Source organism: Ictidomys tridecemlineatus, chromosome 3 (genome assembly GCF_052094955.1).
Source record: "Ictidomys tridecemlineatus isolate mIctTri1 chromosome 3, mIctTri1.hap1, whole genome shotgun sequence".
In the NCBI taxonomy this organism is placed as follows: Eukaryota; Metazoa; Chordata; class Mammalia; order Rodentia; family Sciuridae; genus Ictidomys; species Ictidomys tridecemlineatus.
The window spans coordinates 2401750-2416896 of record NC_135479.1 but is presented as its reverse complement, the minus strand read 5'-3'; the positions used below and the strand labels follow the sequence as shown (position 1 = coordinate 2416896).

Below are 15147 nucleotides of genomic sequence, written 5' to 3'. Positions count from 1 at the left end.
TCAGTACCACCACTATGGAAACCAGCATGCCTCCAGAGGAGGCGTGGAACCACAATATGAGCCCCCATGCCACTTCTCAGTACTTACCTGAAGAACTAAGCTGTCCCACTCCAGCAATACCTATGTACCCATGTTTACAGCAGCACAATTCACAACAGCCAAGTTATGGACCCAGCCTGGGTGTCCATCATTCAGTGGATAAATGGATAAAGAGAATGCAGCATATATACACAATGGAGTTTAATTCAACCATAAAGAAAAATAAAATTGTCATTTGCAGGAAAATGGAGAGAACAAGAGACCATCATGTTAAGCAAAATAAGCCAAACTCACAAGGCCAAGGGTCATATTTGGAAGCTAGAGAGGAAAACTGAAAGAAAGGTGGGAGTGGAGATCAGCAGAGGAGAGGGAACAGGGGAGGGAGGTGGGGAGGGAGGAGGGAAGTGCCCGGGAGTGGTGCTGGCCAAATAATAGTTACTGTTACCCCCTACTGTGTGCGTGTACAAACATGTAACAAATCCACCATTATGTACAACTGTAGTGCCCCAATAAAAACCGGAGAAATGAACACCTATTCTTCCTGTTAAAGAAAACACTAAAGCTAGGTGCGCGATGCGGGATGCCTATAACCCCAGAAACTCAGAGGCTGAGGCAGGAGGATCATAAGTTCAAAGCCAGCCTCAGGAACTTAGTAGAACCCTGTCTCAAAAAATTAAAAAGGCTGAGGATGTGGCTCAGTGGTTGAGTGCCTGTAGGAATAATCCCTGGTATCAAAACCAAACAAACAAAAAAAAATTCATGTTGCCTGTGGTGAAGCCCCCCAGTGGCCACTGAGCCTGTGGTCCTCATTCCTATTCTTCCTGATCATGCAGAGGCCCAGAGTGGAGCCAGTAGGAAGGTCCCCTTCCACAAGCTTGCAGAAGCCCCAGAGGCCTCTGGGATGGTGGTAGGTGAGGGGTGGAGAGGGAAAGCCAAGAAAGAAGACCTAACCCAGACTGTTGGGCGGTCCACATGCAGGACCGGCAGTGAAACGCAGCTTGGCCTGGATAGCCAGCCGTCACCTGTGACGTGAGCAACAGGGGCTGTGGGGAGGGTAGGATGCGGAGCAAAGGACATGCAGTCCCAGCACCCAGGGCTCAGCATTCTGGTTCCCCAGGCATATGCAGGGTCCTGCCCTGCGCCAGGCTCTGCCCAAACACGTGGGTAAAACAGCGACTAGACAGAAGCCTGCCTTCCCGTGGCCCACATCACACAGGTACAGTCAGCGGCTGCGTACCTGTCAAACCTCAGAGTCAGAATGCAGTCACTTCTGCCAACCCAGCAAGACAGAGCCAGGAGAAGGGTGGTGGTCCCAGAGCACTGCGCCCTTGTACAATGCGGGGGACTTTTGCAGACCTCACACACCCTGTGAAAGTGCTCTAGCAACTGAGCTACACCCTCAGCCCTTCCCTTCGCAGTGCTGGGGACTGAACGTGGGGTCTTGCGCCGGCCAGGGAATCCCTCTACCACTGAGTCATGTGCCCAGCCCAGCCCTCAGTCCTATTTATCTTTTAGACAGTCTTGCTAAGGTACTCAGGTAGCCTCTAACCGGCCACCCTCCTGCCTCAGCCATGCTTTTTAAAATTTTTGCAGTACTGAGACTGAACCCAGGGCCTGTGCACTCCAGGCAAGTACTTCACCACTGAGCCACAGCCAGCCCCTCAGAAGTCCTTCTGTGAATAGTTCTGCCCAGCAACCAACTGGCGTCAACCTGAGCATTAACCCCCGTGGCCTTACTATTCTCTCCAGAGTTCATGGAGGCTTGCTCAGGTCACCCTAAACTCCCCTTGTTCAGCCTACTCCTACAGGCCCTTTGCCTACTGTGGCGCTCACTCGTGGTTCTGGACCAGTCTTGGACAGACACTTCACTGCTTTGGGGCAAACACCGCCAGGGTGACAGCGAGGTTCAGATCACGTTTGGAGCCCCAGCCACATCATCTTCCTCATGTCAAACCACTCTGCACTCCACCAATGGCACTGTGAGAAGCACGGCCTCCTGTCCACGCCACCTCTGGGAAGGGTTGTTCTGGTTTCAGCTCCAGGGAACAGGTCAGTTCCCGCTGTGGCCCTGAACCATGCTTCCCTGAGGAGCACTGCTTCTCAGCCACTACTCATGTCACCCACAAACCTTCTTGGCAAAGTAACTATTCCAGTTTTGGCCTATTTTGGGATGGGCTGCTTGTCTTACTAAGTTATAAATATATCCTGTTGCTGCTATAACATTACCACATTTTAGTGACTTAAAATGACAACTGTTGTACCAGCCGTGTAGGTCAGGAGTTTGTCAGGTGTCCACCTGGTTGAAATCTACGCGAGGCAGGCCATTTTCCTCCGGAGGCTCCAGGGTACCCGTCTCTGCTCCTGCCAGCAGTCAGCAGAATTCCGTTCCACGCAGTTAGAAGCTCTCTGTTCCCCTGCTGTCAGTCAGGGTCCTCGTCAGATTCCAGAGGCTGCCCCCAGATCTTGGCTCTGGCCCCTTCTTCACACCCAGCAAGATTCCTAAGAACTCCTGCCGTCTCTTCTTCCAACTGCAGCCTGAGTTCGTTTGTCTCACAAGGTTGATTGGCAATACAGGACAACCTCCCCCCAGGTCTGGAGCAGTACTGTGTGCAGTCCAGGGTTGCGGGGCACACTGAGGACGCTGGGAGTCACAAGTTCCAGACCAAGCCCCGTCAGGGGCAGCTCTCCAGCACGTCCCGTCCTGTGGCTTACTCCTCCACTTTTACCACGTGTCTTCAGAGGAGAAAAGCACACGGCACCTTGACATGTCCACTCTGTAATTACCTACCCTGTCAAACAAATCTCGGCCAAACCCAAAGTCCCTGACTTTTCTATAGCTCTTGCTAGCCTGCCTCCTACACCTCACACATTTCACAGTGGGTTCTGCCTATGCTGTGAGGTAAGAGCAGGCGCCTGCCCAAAACCACCCTGCAAGTTACTTGAAAAGCTGATGGCGTCATAAGAAAAGAGTTTATGGGAAATTTTTAAATGTTTAATGAAAAAGACTTAGAGCAATGCATTATTTACACATGGATAAGAAAAAGTGGCAAAGTCCCCAGGGCTCTTCCTGGGGGCTGCTATAAGAAGAGAGTTCACATCAACCCTATTAAATAGAAACTGCCCCTACACATTTTCAAATGGGCATACAAAACAGGCCACAGTCCCCAGTTCATCTTCACCATAGGGGCAGGGTCTTCAGATCAGGTCAGCAACTGGAAGGGAAGAATGATAAGATTAAGGCGACTGAAACCAGAGGAAATCTGTATTTCCACTAAGGCTTACAAAGACCTCAAAACAAGCAAAACCAGAGGACTCCAGTGCCTAGACCAGGACGCAGGTGCCCCTTACCATTCATAGGCATTTCGTCAATCTGAGTGGAATAGTACTGCTCAATGTCTCTGAGGATGCGGATGTCGTCATTCTTCACAAAATTGATGGCCACACCCTTCCGGCCATATCGACCCGATCTCCCAATTCTACGGGAATAAAGCAGCTGCTTTAGTAAAGACAGCAAGAGGTCTCAGTGACGGCAGCAGGAGGAGGCAGGGAAGGCTGGCCCACCTGTGTATGTACAGTTCTCTGTTGTTGGGCAGGTCATAGTTGATGATGAGGGACACCTGGGGGACATCCAGCCCCCGGGCCCAGACGTCTGTGGAAATGAGCACTCGGCTGCAGAGAGAAAGGGCCATGAAGACATGAGCCTGGGCCTGCCTCCACTAGCAGCTGCAAACCCCGAGCAGCAGCATCACCCCACAGAGCCCTCACTCCCAGGGGTGAGTGACCGCATCAGAGAGCCCCATTCGAAGGAGCATCTGGTCTCTTCCGGTTACTTAGGTCCTGTGCTCTGATTTTTAAAAGGGTACCTGTTAGTACAGAAATTTGTTTGAACTCAGCTCAATACCAATAACTGATTAAAAAGTTTACTTTTGCTTAGAAAAACTAAATTAACAGAACTGCATTGGTTTAGTTCAGTGGCTACACTCTCTTCTGAAAAACCCACACCACCCTCAAAACACCCAGCGTCTGACACATCACAGAACAGTGCCGGCCACCGGAGGCCAGAGCACAGGAGCCCACAGAGGCACTGAAACATGGCTGGTGAACCAACATGCTCTGTAAGTGTAACATACACACCAGATTTTGAAGTTTGGTACCAAAAAAGGCAAAACAAAAAACACAAACCCCCCAGTAATATTTTTAGTACTGATGATTACATGTTGAATCAATACTACATATTGGGTTAATAAAATATACAAGAATTATCTTCACCTGTTTCTTTTCACCTATACTAATATGGTTACTGAAATCTCTAATCACACATACAGCTGGACTTCTGTCTCCACAGTGCTGGGCTGGAGCCCACAGACAGGAGAAGAGCTAAAGCAGTGACCAAAGGGGAAAAGCAGAGTACCTCCAAGTCCTACGAGCGTCAACACAGAACAGAAGCCACATCTAGACTTCATAAGGACTGTGTTGAAACTAAACACAAGGAGCCACGGGCTAAGAGGCCCACCTGTGGAATGCCTGCCAGCCTGGCAATTCAGCAGGCACAGGCAGAGGCATCAAAGCTCAAGGCCACCCTGGGCAACTTAGAGGACTCTGCATAGAAGAAACCAACCGCCAATCTAGAATTCTCTCTCAGCAAGTGTCTCAAGACACCAAAGGAGATCCTTTCAGAGAAATCACAAGACTCTCATCCATAGACCCAAACACAAACAAATCTCAGGTGGAAGTTCAGAGAGGGGGAAAAAAAATGTAGTAGCAAACATGTCTAAATCTAAATAAATTTTGTTACATAAAGCAAAAATGTTCTGTGATCACCCGCCCTGCAAATAAGCATATATGTATGCTAACAAATATGACAATAACCTTAGGTTTTCGGGTAAACGAAGCTAATGTTTTAAGGTCTTCATGTTAAGTGGGGAGACAGTAAAAGAATCAAATAATTACATGTCAAGAACCCAGGGACACAGTATAATCTCTGGGGTTAGTACTAAATATAATATAAACTTCTGGGGGTTGGGGTTCAGTGTACAGTGCTTGCCTAGCATGAGTGAGGCACTGGATTCAATCCTCAGCACCATATTAAAATAAAAAGATATTATATCCACCTAAAATTACAAAATAAATATTAAAAAGGAAATAAAATTCTTCAGGGAGGAGGGAAAAAGGAAGTTTCCCTATAATCTGAGTGACCTGAAAGACTGAGGAAGGAGGATCACATGTTCAATGCCAGTTGGAGCAACTTAGCAAAATCCTGTGTCAGAATTTTTTAAAATTTTGAAAGGGCTGGGGTCACAGCTCAGTGATACAGCACTCGCCTAGCATGCATGAGGTCCTTGTTCCATCCCCAGCACCACAAAATAAACAAATAGGTCAAAATTAAGAAAAAAGAACTAGAAGGGCTGGGCTGTGGCTCAGTGGTAGAGCATTCGTCTAGCATGTGTGAGGCAGTGGGTTTAGTCTTCAGCACCACATAAAATAAATCACTAAATCAAAACAAATCCCAACTGCACTCTCTTTCCAAGAAACACCTCTGAAACCCAAGGACAATGACAACAATGCAGGAAGACACAATGCAGAAGGACAGCGTGCAGACACACACCGTACTGGTGCGGGCGGGCGGCAGGTCAGCTCCAGGACAGAGCCATTACTATTACTACACATTAGGACGCTGCGGTATAAGGGAGTCTCCAGAAAGCAGCTCTGGATGGGTACACATCTGGGGTGGACAAAGCAAGGCCCTCCTGGGGAAGGCCTCACCCACCGCAGCAAAAGAGCTGAACAGGGAGGGTGTAGGCCAGCTGGAAACCACCTGCAACAGAAATCTAATGGGACACGCCTGCTCCAGGACACGGAGAACAGCCACATAACCCAGGCTGGGCCACAAAGCAAGTCTGAATGAATTTCAAAGAAACCAACCCACACATGTATGTCCTCTGACCACTGTGAATTCAAACTAAAAATCAATTACTAAAAGATAATATGAAAATCCCCATTTATTCATAAACAAAAATACACATTTCTAAATTAACCCACTAGTTAACGCCAGTTATCCCCTCAACCTAACTCACATACCAGCAAGGTGGCTCCACTTACCAGGTAAACTGCTCTGACACTATCACCTCCCAGTGTCTAGCAGGCAACAAAGCTCAAGTTACAACCACAAAGTGCTCAGCAGCAGCACTGAGGACAGCCCACACCCTGCCCAGCACCACCAGCACCAGTATGAGAGGAAGATGCTACAGACCTGGCGCCAGACCGGAATTCCTTCATGATGGACTCCCGCTCCTTCTGAGGCATGTCTCCGTGCATCGAGGACACAGTGAAATTGGCTTCTCTCATTTTCTCCGTCAGCCAGTCAACCTAGAAATCAAATCAGGAGATGCTACTATGAGATAACCCAGAACAGCAATGTGTACTCAGGGTTTTGCTTCCATTTTTTGCAGAACCAACATAAACACAAAACAAGTGCTGTTGGCACTCAAATAAAATAGATTCTGTAGTTATTTACCCAGCAAATACTGTGTGGATCAACTGCAGAACAGTCTTAATCAATTTATTCCACATAATGATTCTCAGATGTCTGTTCTCATCTGAAATTTAAATTCACTTTTTTTTTTTTTGGAATGCAGTCCCACTTCCTTTCCTCTGTCATCCTCTGATGCTCTCAGCTCTGCGTACCCTGCACACCTGGGGGCCTCAACTTCCCAAGGCCTGGATGCACCTACACTGATGCCATCTGAATCTTAACGGGTAGAACCAGCATCAGTATCCCTTTTTCTCTTTTGAGCTGAGTTCTTCATATGATGCCCAGCTGGCCTCAAACTCCTGAACTCCAGCAGCTGGGACCACAGGCACACACCACTGTACCATTAGAACTTTTTGTGAATAAAGTTTGACTGCAATAGAGCCAAGCTGTTTTCGTACCCACAGTCTAAGGCTGTTTTTGCACAGGGACCTGGAATTCATAAAGCCTAAAATAGACACTGCCTGCACCTTACAACAAAGCTCAGCCTGAGTCAAACAGACACAACCTGCAGCTTCTCACAAGACCTCAGCAGAGCCAGGATCCGCACCTTCCTCTTGGTGTTACAGAAGATGACCGCCTGAGTGATGGTCAGAGTGTCATAGAGGTCACACAGGGTGTCAAACTTCCACTCTTCTCTTTCCACTGCCACGAAAAACTGTTTGATGCCTTCCAGGGTCAGTTCATCACTGGTGGAAAAAGACAAACCCTGTTACATATCCTTCTTGCAACCAGGACTCGGGGGCCACAAGCCAGGCTGCGGGAGATCAAAGGCCACCACATAAGAACTTGGTTCCTACAGCCACATAAGAACTTGGTTCTGCCCAGTCACACCATTTTCCCTTCTCCCCTAGAAGGTCATCCCTTCTCCTACTTAGGCTTACATTTTAGATCTGTCTGAATGTTACGGTTCCCCAAAACCCACTATTAACAACTAAGCACCAACAGCTCATTTTTTAAAATTTGGAACTACTGGGTCAAAGGGTACTATAAAAGCTGAGTGTTACACTAGCTATTTTCAAAAAGGCAATCAAGAAGGCTCGCCTACCGCTTCACCAGGATACGGATGGGGTCTGTCATGAACTTGTTGGTCATTTCCAGGATCTCATGAGGCAGAGTGGCGCTGATGAGGACCACCTGTGTGGCTGGGGGCAGGTACCGGTACACATCGTAAATCTGCTCTTTGAAACCTGATGAGGAAAAAACAGGCAGGGTTATCTGAGACTGCATGCAGAAGAGCTGCCCACAGCTGAACAATTCCCAGCAGGAGAGTCTGTGGCTCTGGAAGGAATCCCCAGGCACACATCAACACCTGCCCGTCCAACCAACCACGCCTCTCCACAGCCACCCTGCACCACCACCACTGCTGGTGCCAACCCATCAAACACAACTCACGTGCCATATCAGTCTGGGGTAAAACACTCAGCCTGGCTATGATCAGTCTTTTTTTTTTTTTTTAAATATTTTTAGTTGTAGATGGACATAATACCTTTATTTTTTTATGTGGTACTAAGGATCGAACTCAGTGCCTCACAAGTGCTAGGCAACCGTTCTACCACTTAGCTATACCCCCAAACCCTATGATTTGTCCTATAAACCCCTCTATACAAAAAAAATCAAAGTAGGAACTTTATGTACACCATTGTCCCCAAAGCATTACTATTTTTCCAAAACAAAATGCAAACAAACAAAAAACTATTACTTGTATCCACAATGTTCGCTTTTTTTTTTTGATACTAAAGATTGAACCCAGAGGCACTTTACCACTAAGCCATATCCCCAGTCCTTTTTATTTTGAGACATGGTCTCGGTAAGTTGCTGAAGTCAGCCTTGAACTTTTCACAGTGCTTTCTGTGGAAAATTAGTTGTTACTCGTACCTTTATTCAACATCTCATCAGCCTCATCCAAAACCAGCATCTTGATTGCCCGAGTCCTTAAACTTCTGCGACGAATCATATCTACAAAATTAGATTTGGAAATAATCATACCTGAGGCTATAAGCAAAGAGACACTCCAACAGGTCTGAATGGCCCAGACACAGGAACGCACAAGCAGCTTACCATACCAAAACAACCATCCCGCATGCTTTAAGCACACTCACAAACACTACCTCAGCACCACCTTCACTGACAAGAGTGCTCACCAAAGACACGCCCTGGAGTGCCAGCGACAACATGCTGCCCGTAGTCCAGCTTCCGGATGTCCTCCCCGACATTGGTGCCCCCAATACAGGCATGGCACTGGACATTCATGTAGTCTCCCAGAGCGAGCAGGCCCTGAATCAAAAAGCAGGTTCATGTCCAGGATGCTACAATGTCAGATGCAACTGAACTGTCCAAAAAAACGAAGATCGCTTCTATCTCCATTTACAGTACTGCTGATTATCACTTACGCCACCATTTATACCATACAACCACGTAAAACCACTCTTCTTTGCTGAGACAAAGCTAATTTTGCCAGTTTCTCATCATAAAAGCAATATATATTAATTATAGAAAGATCAGAAAACATGTAACTTATAATTCTATTTACCCAAAGACACCAAAATTAACAACCTAACAAACCCTTCCAAAGTACAGAAGTATAAAATAACTATTTCATTAAAGTGGATTGTTTGTTGAAAAAGTTACAATTCTTAAACCATATGAAACAAACCTATTAAAAGCACATCCACTACAGTAAAATATTTAAACCCACAATCTATATATTATGTAACAATTTACAACAAAACATTAGCAATCAATTGTCCATAATGTGCAAAGCCCTGGGTTCACTCCCCAGCCCCAAAGGGGAAAAGAAAGAAATAAGAAAATTATTTTGAGAAAACAGAAAAATAGCATTAATCAAGCAATTGGTCTTTTACATTAAACCTTAAAAGCGACATCTGCAAACACAATACCACAAACTTTAACTGTCTCACCTTTTGAATCTGTACAGCTAACTCTCTTGTTGGAGCCAAGATCAAAGCCTGGGTTTCTCGAACCTGGTAAATAATCAGAAGAAAGAGAATCCTCAGCATTTTTTTGCAAGGTAGATTGCAAACATTCACACTCAGAGTCACTTTAAATATATCTCATTAACTTCTGACTGCTAACAGAGATAAGCAAATCTTAAGATTACTTAAATTATAATAGGAGCTGGGGGTGGAGCTGAGCAGTAGCACACTTGCCTGGCATACGTGTGAAGCCCTGGGTTCAATTCTTAGCACCACATATAAATAAATAAAATAAAAGCCTATCAACAATATATATATATATATATTTTTTTTAACTGTAAATTTAGCAAATACTTGACATATCAGTGAAGACTCCTTTGTGCAGAAAAGAACTTCCTCTAGTTAAAAAAAAAACTTCTAGGGCTGGGATTGTCGCTCAGCAGCAGAGCACTTGCCTTGCACATATGAGGCACTGGGTTCAATCCTCAGCACCACATAAAAATGAATAAATAAAATAAAGGTATTGTGCCCATCTACAACTAAAAAATTATTTTTATTTATATATGACAGCAGAATGCATTACAATTCTACACATATAGAGCACAATTTTTCATATCTCTGGTTGTATACATAATATATTCACACCAATTCATGTGTCTTCGTACATGTACTTTGGTTGATAATGATCATCACATTCCACCATCATTAATAACCCCCTGCCCCCTCTCTTCCCCTCCAACCCCTCTGCCCTATCTAGAGTTTGTCTATTCCTCCCATGCTCGCGCTCCCTATCCCACTATGAATCAGCCTCTTTATATCAAAGAAAACATTCAGCATTTGGTTTTTTGGGATTGGCTAACTTCACTTAGCATTATCTTCTCTAACTCCATCCATTTACCTGCAAACGCCATAATTTTATTCTCTTTTACTGCTGAGTAATATTCCATTGTGTATATATGGCATATTTTTTTTTTTATTCATTCATCTATTGAAGGGCATCTAGGTTGGTTCCACAGTTTAGCTATTGTGAATTGTGCTGCTATAAACATTGATGTGGCTGTGTCCCTGTAGTATGCTGTTTTTAAGTTCTTTGTGTACAGATCGAGGAGAGAGAGAGCTGGGTCAAATGATGGTTCCATTCCAAGAAATCTCCATACTGCTTTCCAAATTGGCTGCACCAATTTGCAATCTCACCAGCAGTGTATGAGTGTGCCATTTTCCCTACATCCTCACCAACACTTATTGTTATTTGTACGCATAATAGCTGCCATTCTGATTGGAGATGAAATCTTAGAGTGGTTTTGATTTGCATTCTCTAATTGCTAGTGATGATGAACATTTTTTCATGTATTTGTTGACTGATTGTACATCATCTTCTGAGAAGTGTCTCTTCAGGCCTTGGCCCATTTATTGATTTGCTTATTTGTTTTTTTGGTGTTTAGCTTTTTGAGTTCTTTATATACCCTAGAGATTAGTGCTCTACCTGATGTGTGAGGGGTAAAGATTTGCTCCCAAGATGTAGGCTCTCTATTCACCTCACATATTGTTTCTTTACTGAGAAGAAACTTTTTAGTTTGGGTAAAGTTATTAAAAAAGAAAAAAAAAAAACCTCCTAGTTTAAATAAAAAAGAATTCATGATAGGTTTTTGGTAGCTCAAATGTTTACAGCAACTGAAATTCTCTTTAACTCCTAAGTCAGCACAAGCAGAGAACTTAAAGCACTGCACTCCTTAAACACAGCAGGAGGGAAAGCCAGCTCTTCCAGGGTGGAAGGGCACTGGTAGAGAGAGCGGCAACTCACCTGTATGTCTAAACACTGGAGGACTGAAATACTGAAGGTGGCTGTCTTGCCTGTACCAGACTGGGACCTATGCAAGGAAGCAGAGCGTGATCAGAGGGAGGGCAACCCACCACTGCAGTGCTTCAAGGGCCTGGCTCTGGAGCACTCAGACGGCTTCTTCCAAGCAAATGCTCCTCTCACCCCAAGATCTGAACTGCAAGGGGGTGAGACTCAGAGCACAGCATCACAACATTTACATCTCCACAGATGATGACAGTCCATGTGGCTTTGCACAGGGCAACAGACCTACAACTTCACACAGGTGTTTTATAGGTGGCAAAAAAGAGGGAAGTCCCCTTTACATACATACAGTTATTTTCTAAGATTTTTGTTATATAAAATAATTTTTTTATAGTTGAATGTTTTTAAAAATAAGGCAAACAGGGACAGACAGTGGTGCATGCCTGTGATCTCAGATATGGAGCAGCTGACTAAATCAGGAGACTTGTTCCATCTCAGCAACTTGGTGAGACCCTGTCTCAAAACCAAAAAAAAGGAGGGGGACTAAGGATATAGCTCAGTGGTACAGTGGCCCTGGGTTCAATCCCCAGTATGGTGGGGGGTGCTTGGGAGTGTAGCTCACCAATAGAAGACCTGCCTAGCATGCACAAGGTCCTGGGTTCGATCCTGAGCACAATCAATTGGCCAAAAAAGAAGTGGGGGCCAGGAGCAGTGGCGCATGCCTATAATCCCAGCAGCTCAGGAGGATCACGAGTAAAGCCAGCCTCAGCAACAGTGAGGCGCTAAGTAGCTCAGTGAGACCCTGTCTCGAATAAAATATAAAAATTGGGCTGGAGATGTGGCTCAGTGGTTGAGTACTCTGGGGTTCAATCCCTGGTACAGCCTGTCCAAAAACCTGGGTGCTGGGCAGAGTAGGGGGAGGAACACAAAAACAAGACAAATGAAAACTATTGAAGGAATATTACATATAAGTCCACAAGCAAACTGACAGCTAAGCAAAACTAGCTAAAAGACAAAAGCTTTCTCTAGTAAAGAACACAAAAGCCATACAATGTAAAATCTTGGGGCTGAAACAAAGGATAGAGCGCGCCCTGAGAGCATGGACAGACACATCTCAAGACACCTCTCAGCAATGCATGTCACTGACTGGGTCTAATCGCTCCTCTCCACAGAGGTCAACTTACTGTGCAATGACGTCTCTCCCTTTAATTATCTGCTTGATAGCTCGCTGTTGGATTGCTGATGGTTTTTCAAAACCTACAAATCAAACCAAAAAAAATTAGCTCTCACAACATTAAAACCATTCACAGCAAGCACCCCAAGGGCATCCACAGTTTGCTTTTTAACAGCCAAGTCCTGCCAATCCACGCCCCAAGGGAACCAAATGCTCAACACAGGAAGTGCTCAAGACTCTGGGTTGGATGTTATTTTTATGATGACAAGAGTGGGATATGAGCCAGGCATGATGGTGCACACCTGTAATCCTAGCTGCTTGGGAGGCTAAAGCAGGAGGATGGCAAATTCAAAGCCAGCCTCAGCAACAGCAAGGCGCTAAGCAACTCAGGTGAGACCCTGTCTCTAAATACAATACAAAATAGGGCTGGGGATGTGACTCAGTGGTCAAGTGTCCCTGAGTTCAGCCCCCAGTAGTGCCCCCACACCAAAAAAAGAATGAGATATGATCTGTAAAGAGAACTTCTGGGAAAGGAGCACCCAGTTTTGTTTAGAAAGAAATCTTTTGTAGTGTGCAGGATCTGGAAGAACAGGTACCAAAATGTTCCTGATGATCACTGGAGAGTGGGGTGAGAAGAGTTCCCTTTTTACTCTATTATTTCTTTATTCCTTGACTACATTGCAAACAGTATTGCACATTACTTTCTCAATTCAAAAAAAAAAAAAAAACTAAATCAAGTGTGACTGTTGTAGTCACAGCTCTTTCCAAGTAGCTCGCAGTAAGTCTTGGGCTGCTCATGTCATCTACAGGGTATTTAACCTCTGTGGTTCAAATTGTGGGGTGTCCAGCACTCTTTGCCTGTCTGGATGCAGCATCATTTACGCCACCCCTCCTTCCTGCCTAACAATTACTGTACTATTCTATACTATAAATAATGAAGGACTAAAAATTCTTTCCCAGTAACAAAACCTGTATTATTTTCATAGTCTTTTAAAATGTAGCCCAATTTCCCATCTCTCACAAAAGCCGATTAACAGATGATTTAAGTTCCACACCAAGGCAAACATGGGTGGGAAATTAATATCAGTGTTTCGGGGCAGGAGGCCTTGAGTGTTGAGAAGCAGGCAGGGCCCAGGTGCAAGGCTTACTTTCACCTTCCATTCCTCAGTAACTTCTCTTCACTGTTCAAACTGTCATGCCACAAAAACTGCTAGATAAAGGGTGGTCGTCCAAGCACTGAACAAAGACCACTGGGAGAATCTTGGATGCCAGTACTACTATCTATACATCTTCAATTGCCATCTTTCCTGGGATTCCAAGTCAAACAGACAACTGCCTCCCTGTCATTCCAGCAGAAAGGCTCCCAGTCTCTCAAACAGACCAAGAAAGACCTCTCTCAGTGTTGCCAAGTAAGCGATGTCTGCAGCATCACCCACCAGTTGATTCCAAACACCCAGGACTCATGCTCCAGTCCTCCTTCCCAGGCCATCACCAACCCTGCCAGCTCTATCGGACTCCATCTCCAGTGAAGCATCAGCATCCTCTCCTGCCCGGACAGACCAGAGCAAAAGCCTCCCCACTCATCTCCCTAACTCTCTCACCCCGAACCCACCGACAGCAGGCAATCTCCAAAACTGTCAATCTGGCCATGTCACTTTGATGCTTAACTCTTGCAGCGATTTAAACTTTTTGCAGCGCTTAGAAACGAACTTCAAGTTCTCTCTCTACCTCTGTAAACTGGCGCCTGAGCTTCCACAACAGAGGCCCGCCGTTCCTGTCCCGCACAGCTGGGGCTGCGAGGCCCTTCCTCGCCCCAGCGGTTCCTCTGCCGGGTCGCTCTCCCTCTGGTCCTCCTTGTCAGCTCAACGCCCCCCGGAACCCCCTTACCTACGCCACCCCAACCTCCCCTGAGTCGCCCCCCACGTTTCCCACAGCACCGGCTACTGCTGCCGGACGCGCACCTGCCTCCACACGGCCCGCCGGCCAGTGAGACGCAGGCCCCACGAGGGAACCAACCTGCCAAGCCCCGGCGCCCCGGGCCCCTCGCGGGCACACACAGGAGTGTGCCCGGGGGAGGCTGGAAGCGCCGAAGGCTCTGCAGCCCCGCTGGGCCCAGCGCCGCGCTCCGCACCAAGCGGCACGCAGCGCACTGAGGTCTGGCACGTCCCCGCCCGCGGCCCCCGGCCCGCGCCCACCGACCGTAGGCGTAGATGCCGCGCAGCAGGTCCTCCCGCAGGCCCATGGTGTCGAACGTGGGCGTCACGTCCACCTCTTCGCTGGTCTCGAACTCCACTTTGGTCATGTCCTCCTCTTTGAGCAGACGCTTCCGCGCCGAGCCCGAAGTCGCCATCGTGGCCGTAGCCGCCATAATCCTAACTTGGCCGAGAGCAGAGCGCGCGCCGCGGCGGGAAGCGGAAGCAGGCCCCGCGCAGCCGCCGAGAGGAAGTGACGCCACCGCGCGCAAGCGCGGGGCGGTGTGCGTGCGTACGAGCGCGCCGAGCGCACGTCACCGTGTGAAAAGACGCCGAGGAGAGAGGAGGTGCTCCCGTTCTCGCGCGGTTTTGAGTTCCCGCGGGATTTTGAGGGGTGGGTCCACTGTTTCTGTGGGCGGGGCTACAGCCGAGCGACTGGGGTCTGGGTGGCCCAGGGCTTTGGAGGCGGAGCGAGC

The 15147-nt window shown here is 46.9% G+C and overlaps 1 protein-coding gene across 1 annotated transcript; it reads right to left on the bottom strand.

The window, feature by feature from the left end:
* Nucleotides 1-3017: 3017 nt before the first annotated feature.
* On the bottom strand, nucleotides 3018-14925 carry Eif4a3 (eukaryotic translation initiation factor 4A3). Its single transcript, XM_005332632.5, has 12 exons — nucleotides 14679-14925; nucleotides 12490-12562; nucleotides 11306-11372; nucleotides 9490-9552; nucleotides 8713-8845; nucleotides 8447-8527; nucleotides 7617-7758; nucleotides 7119-7257; nucleotides 6290-6405; nucleotides 3601-3708; nucleotides 3388-3515; nucleotides 3018-3251 (listed from the first exon to the last, which is right to left on the bottom strand). The coding sequence occupies exons 1-12, from the start codon at nucleotides 14845-14847 to the stop codon at nucleotides 3235-3237; spliced, it is 1236 nt and encodes a 411-aa protein (XP_005332689.1). The 5' UTR covers nucleotides 14848-14925; the 3' UTR covers nucleotides 3018-3234.
* Between the last annotated feature and the right edge of the window lie 222 nt (nucleotides 14926-15147).

Excerpts from the sequence above, each read along its gene's own strand:
- Eif4a3 (XM_005332632.5), bottom strand. The coding sequence starts at position 14,847 with ATGGCGGCTACGGCCACGATGGCGACTTCGGGCTCGGCGCGGAAGCGT. Across the intron at positions 8,528-8,712 it reads CACTCCAGGGCGTGTCTTTG|ATATGATTCGTCGCAGAAGT; the intron begins GTGAGCACTCTT and ends CTAATTTTGTAG. Across the intron at positions 7,759-8,446 it reads TGATGAGATGTTGAATAAAG|GTTTCAAAGAGCAGATTTAC; the intron begins GTACGAGTAACA and ends TTTCCTCATCAG.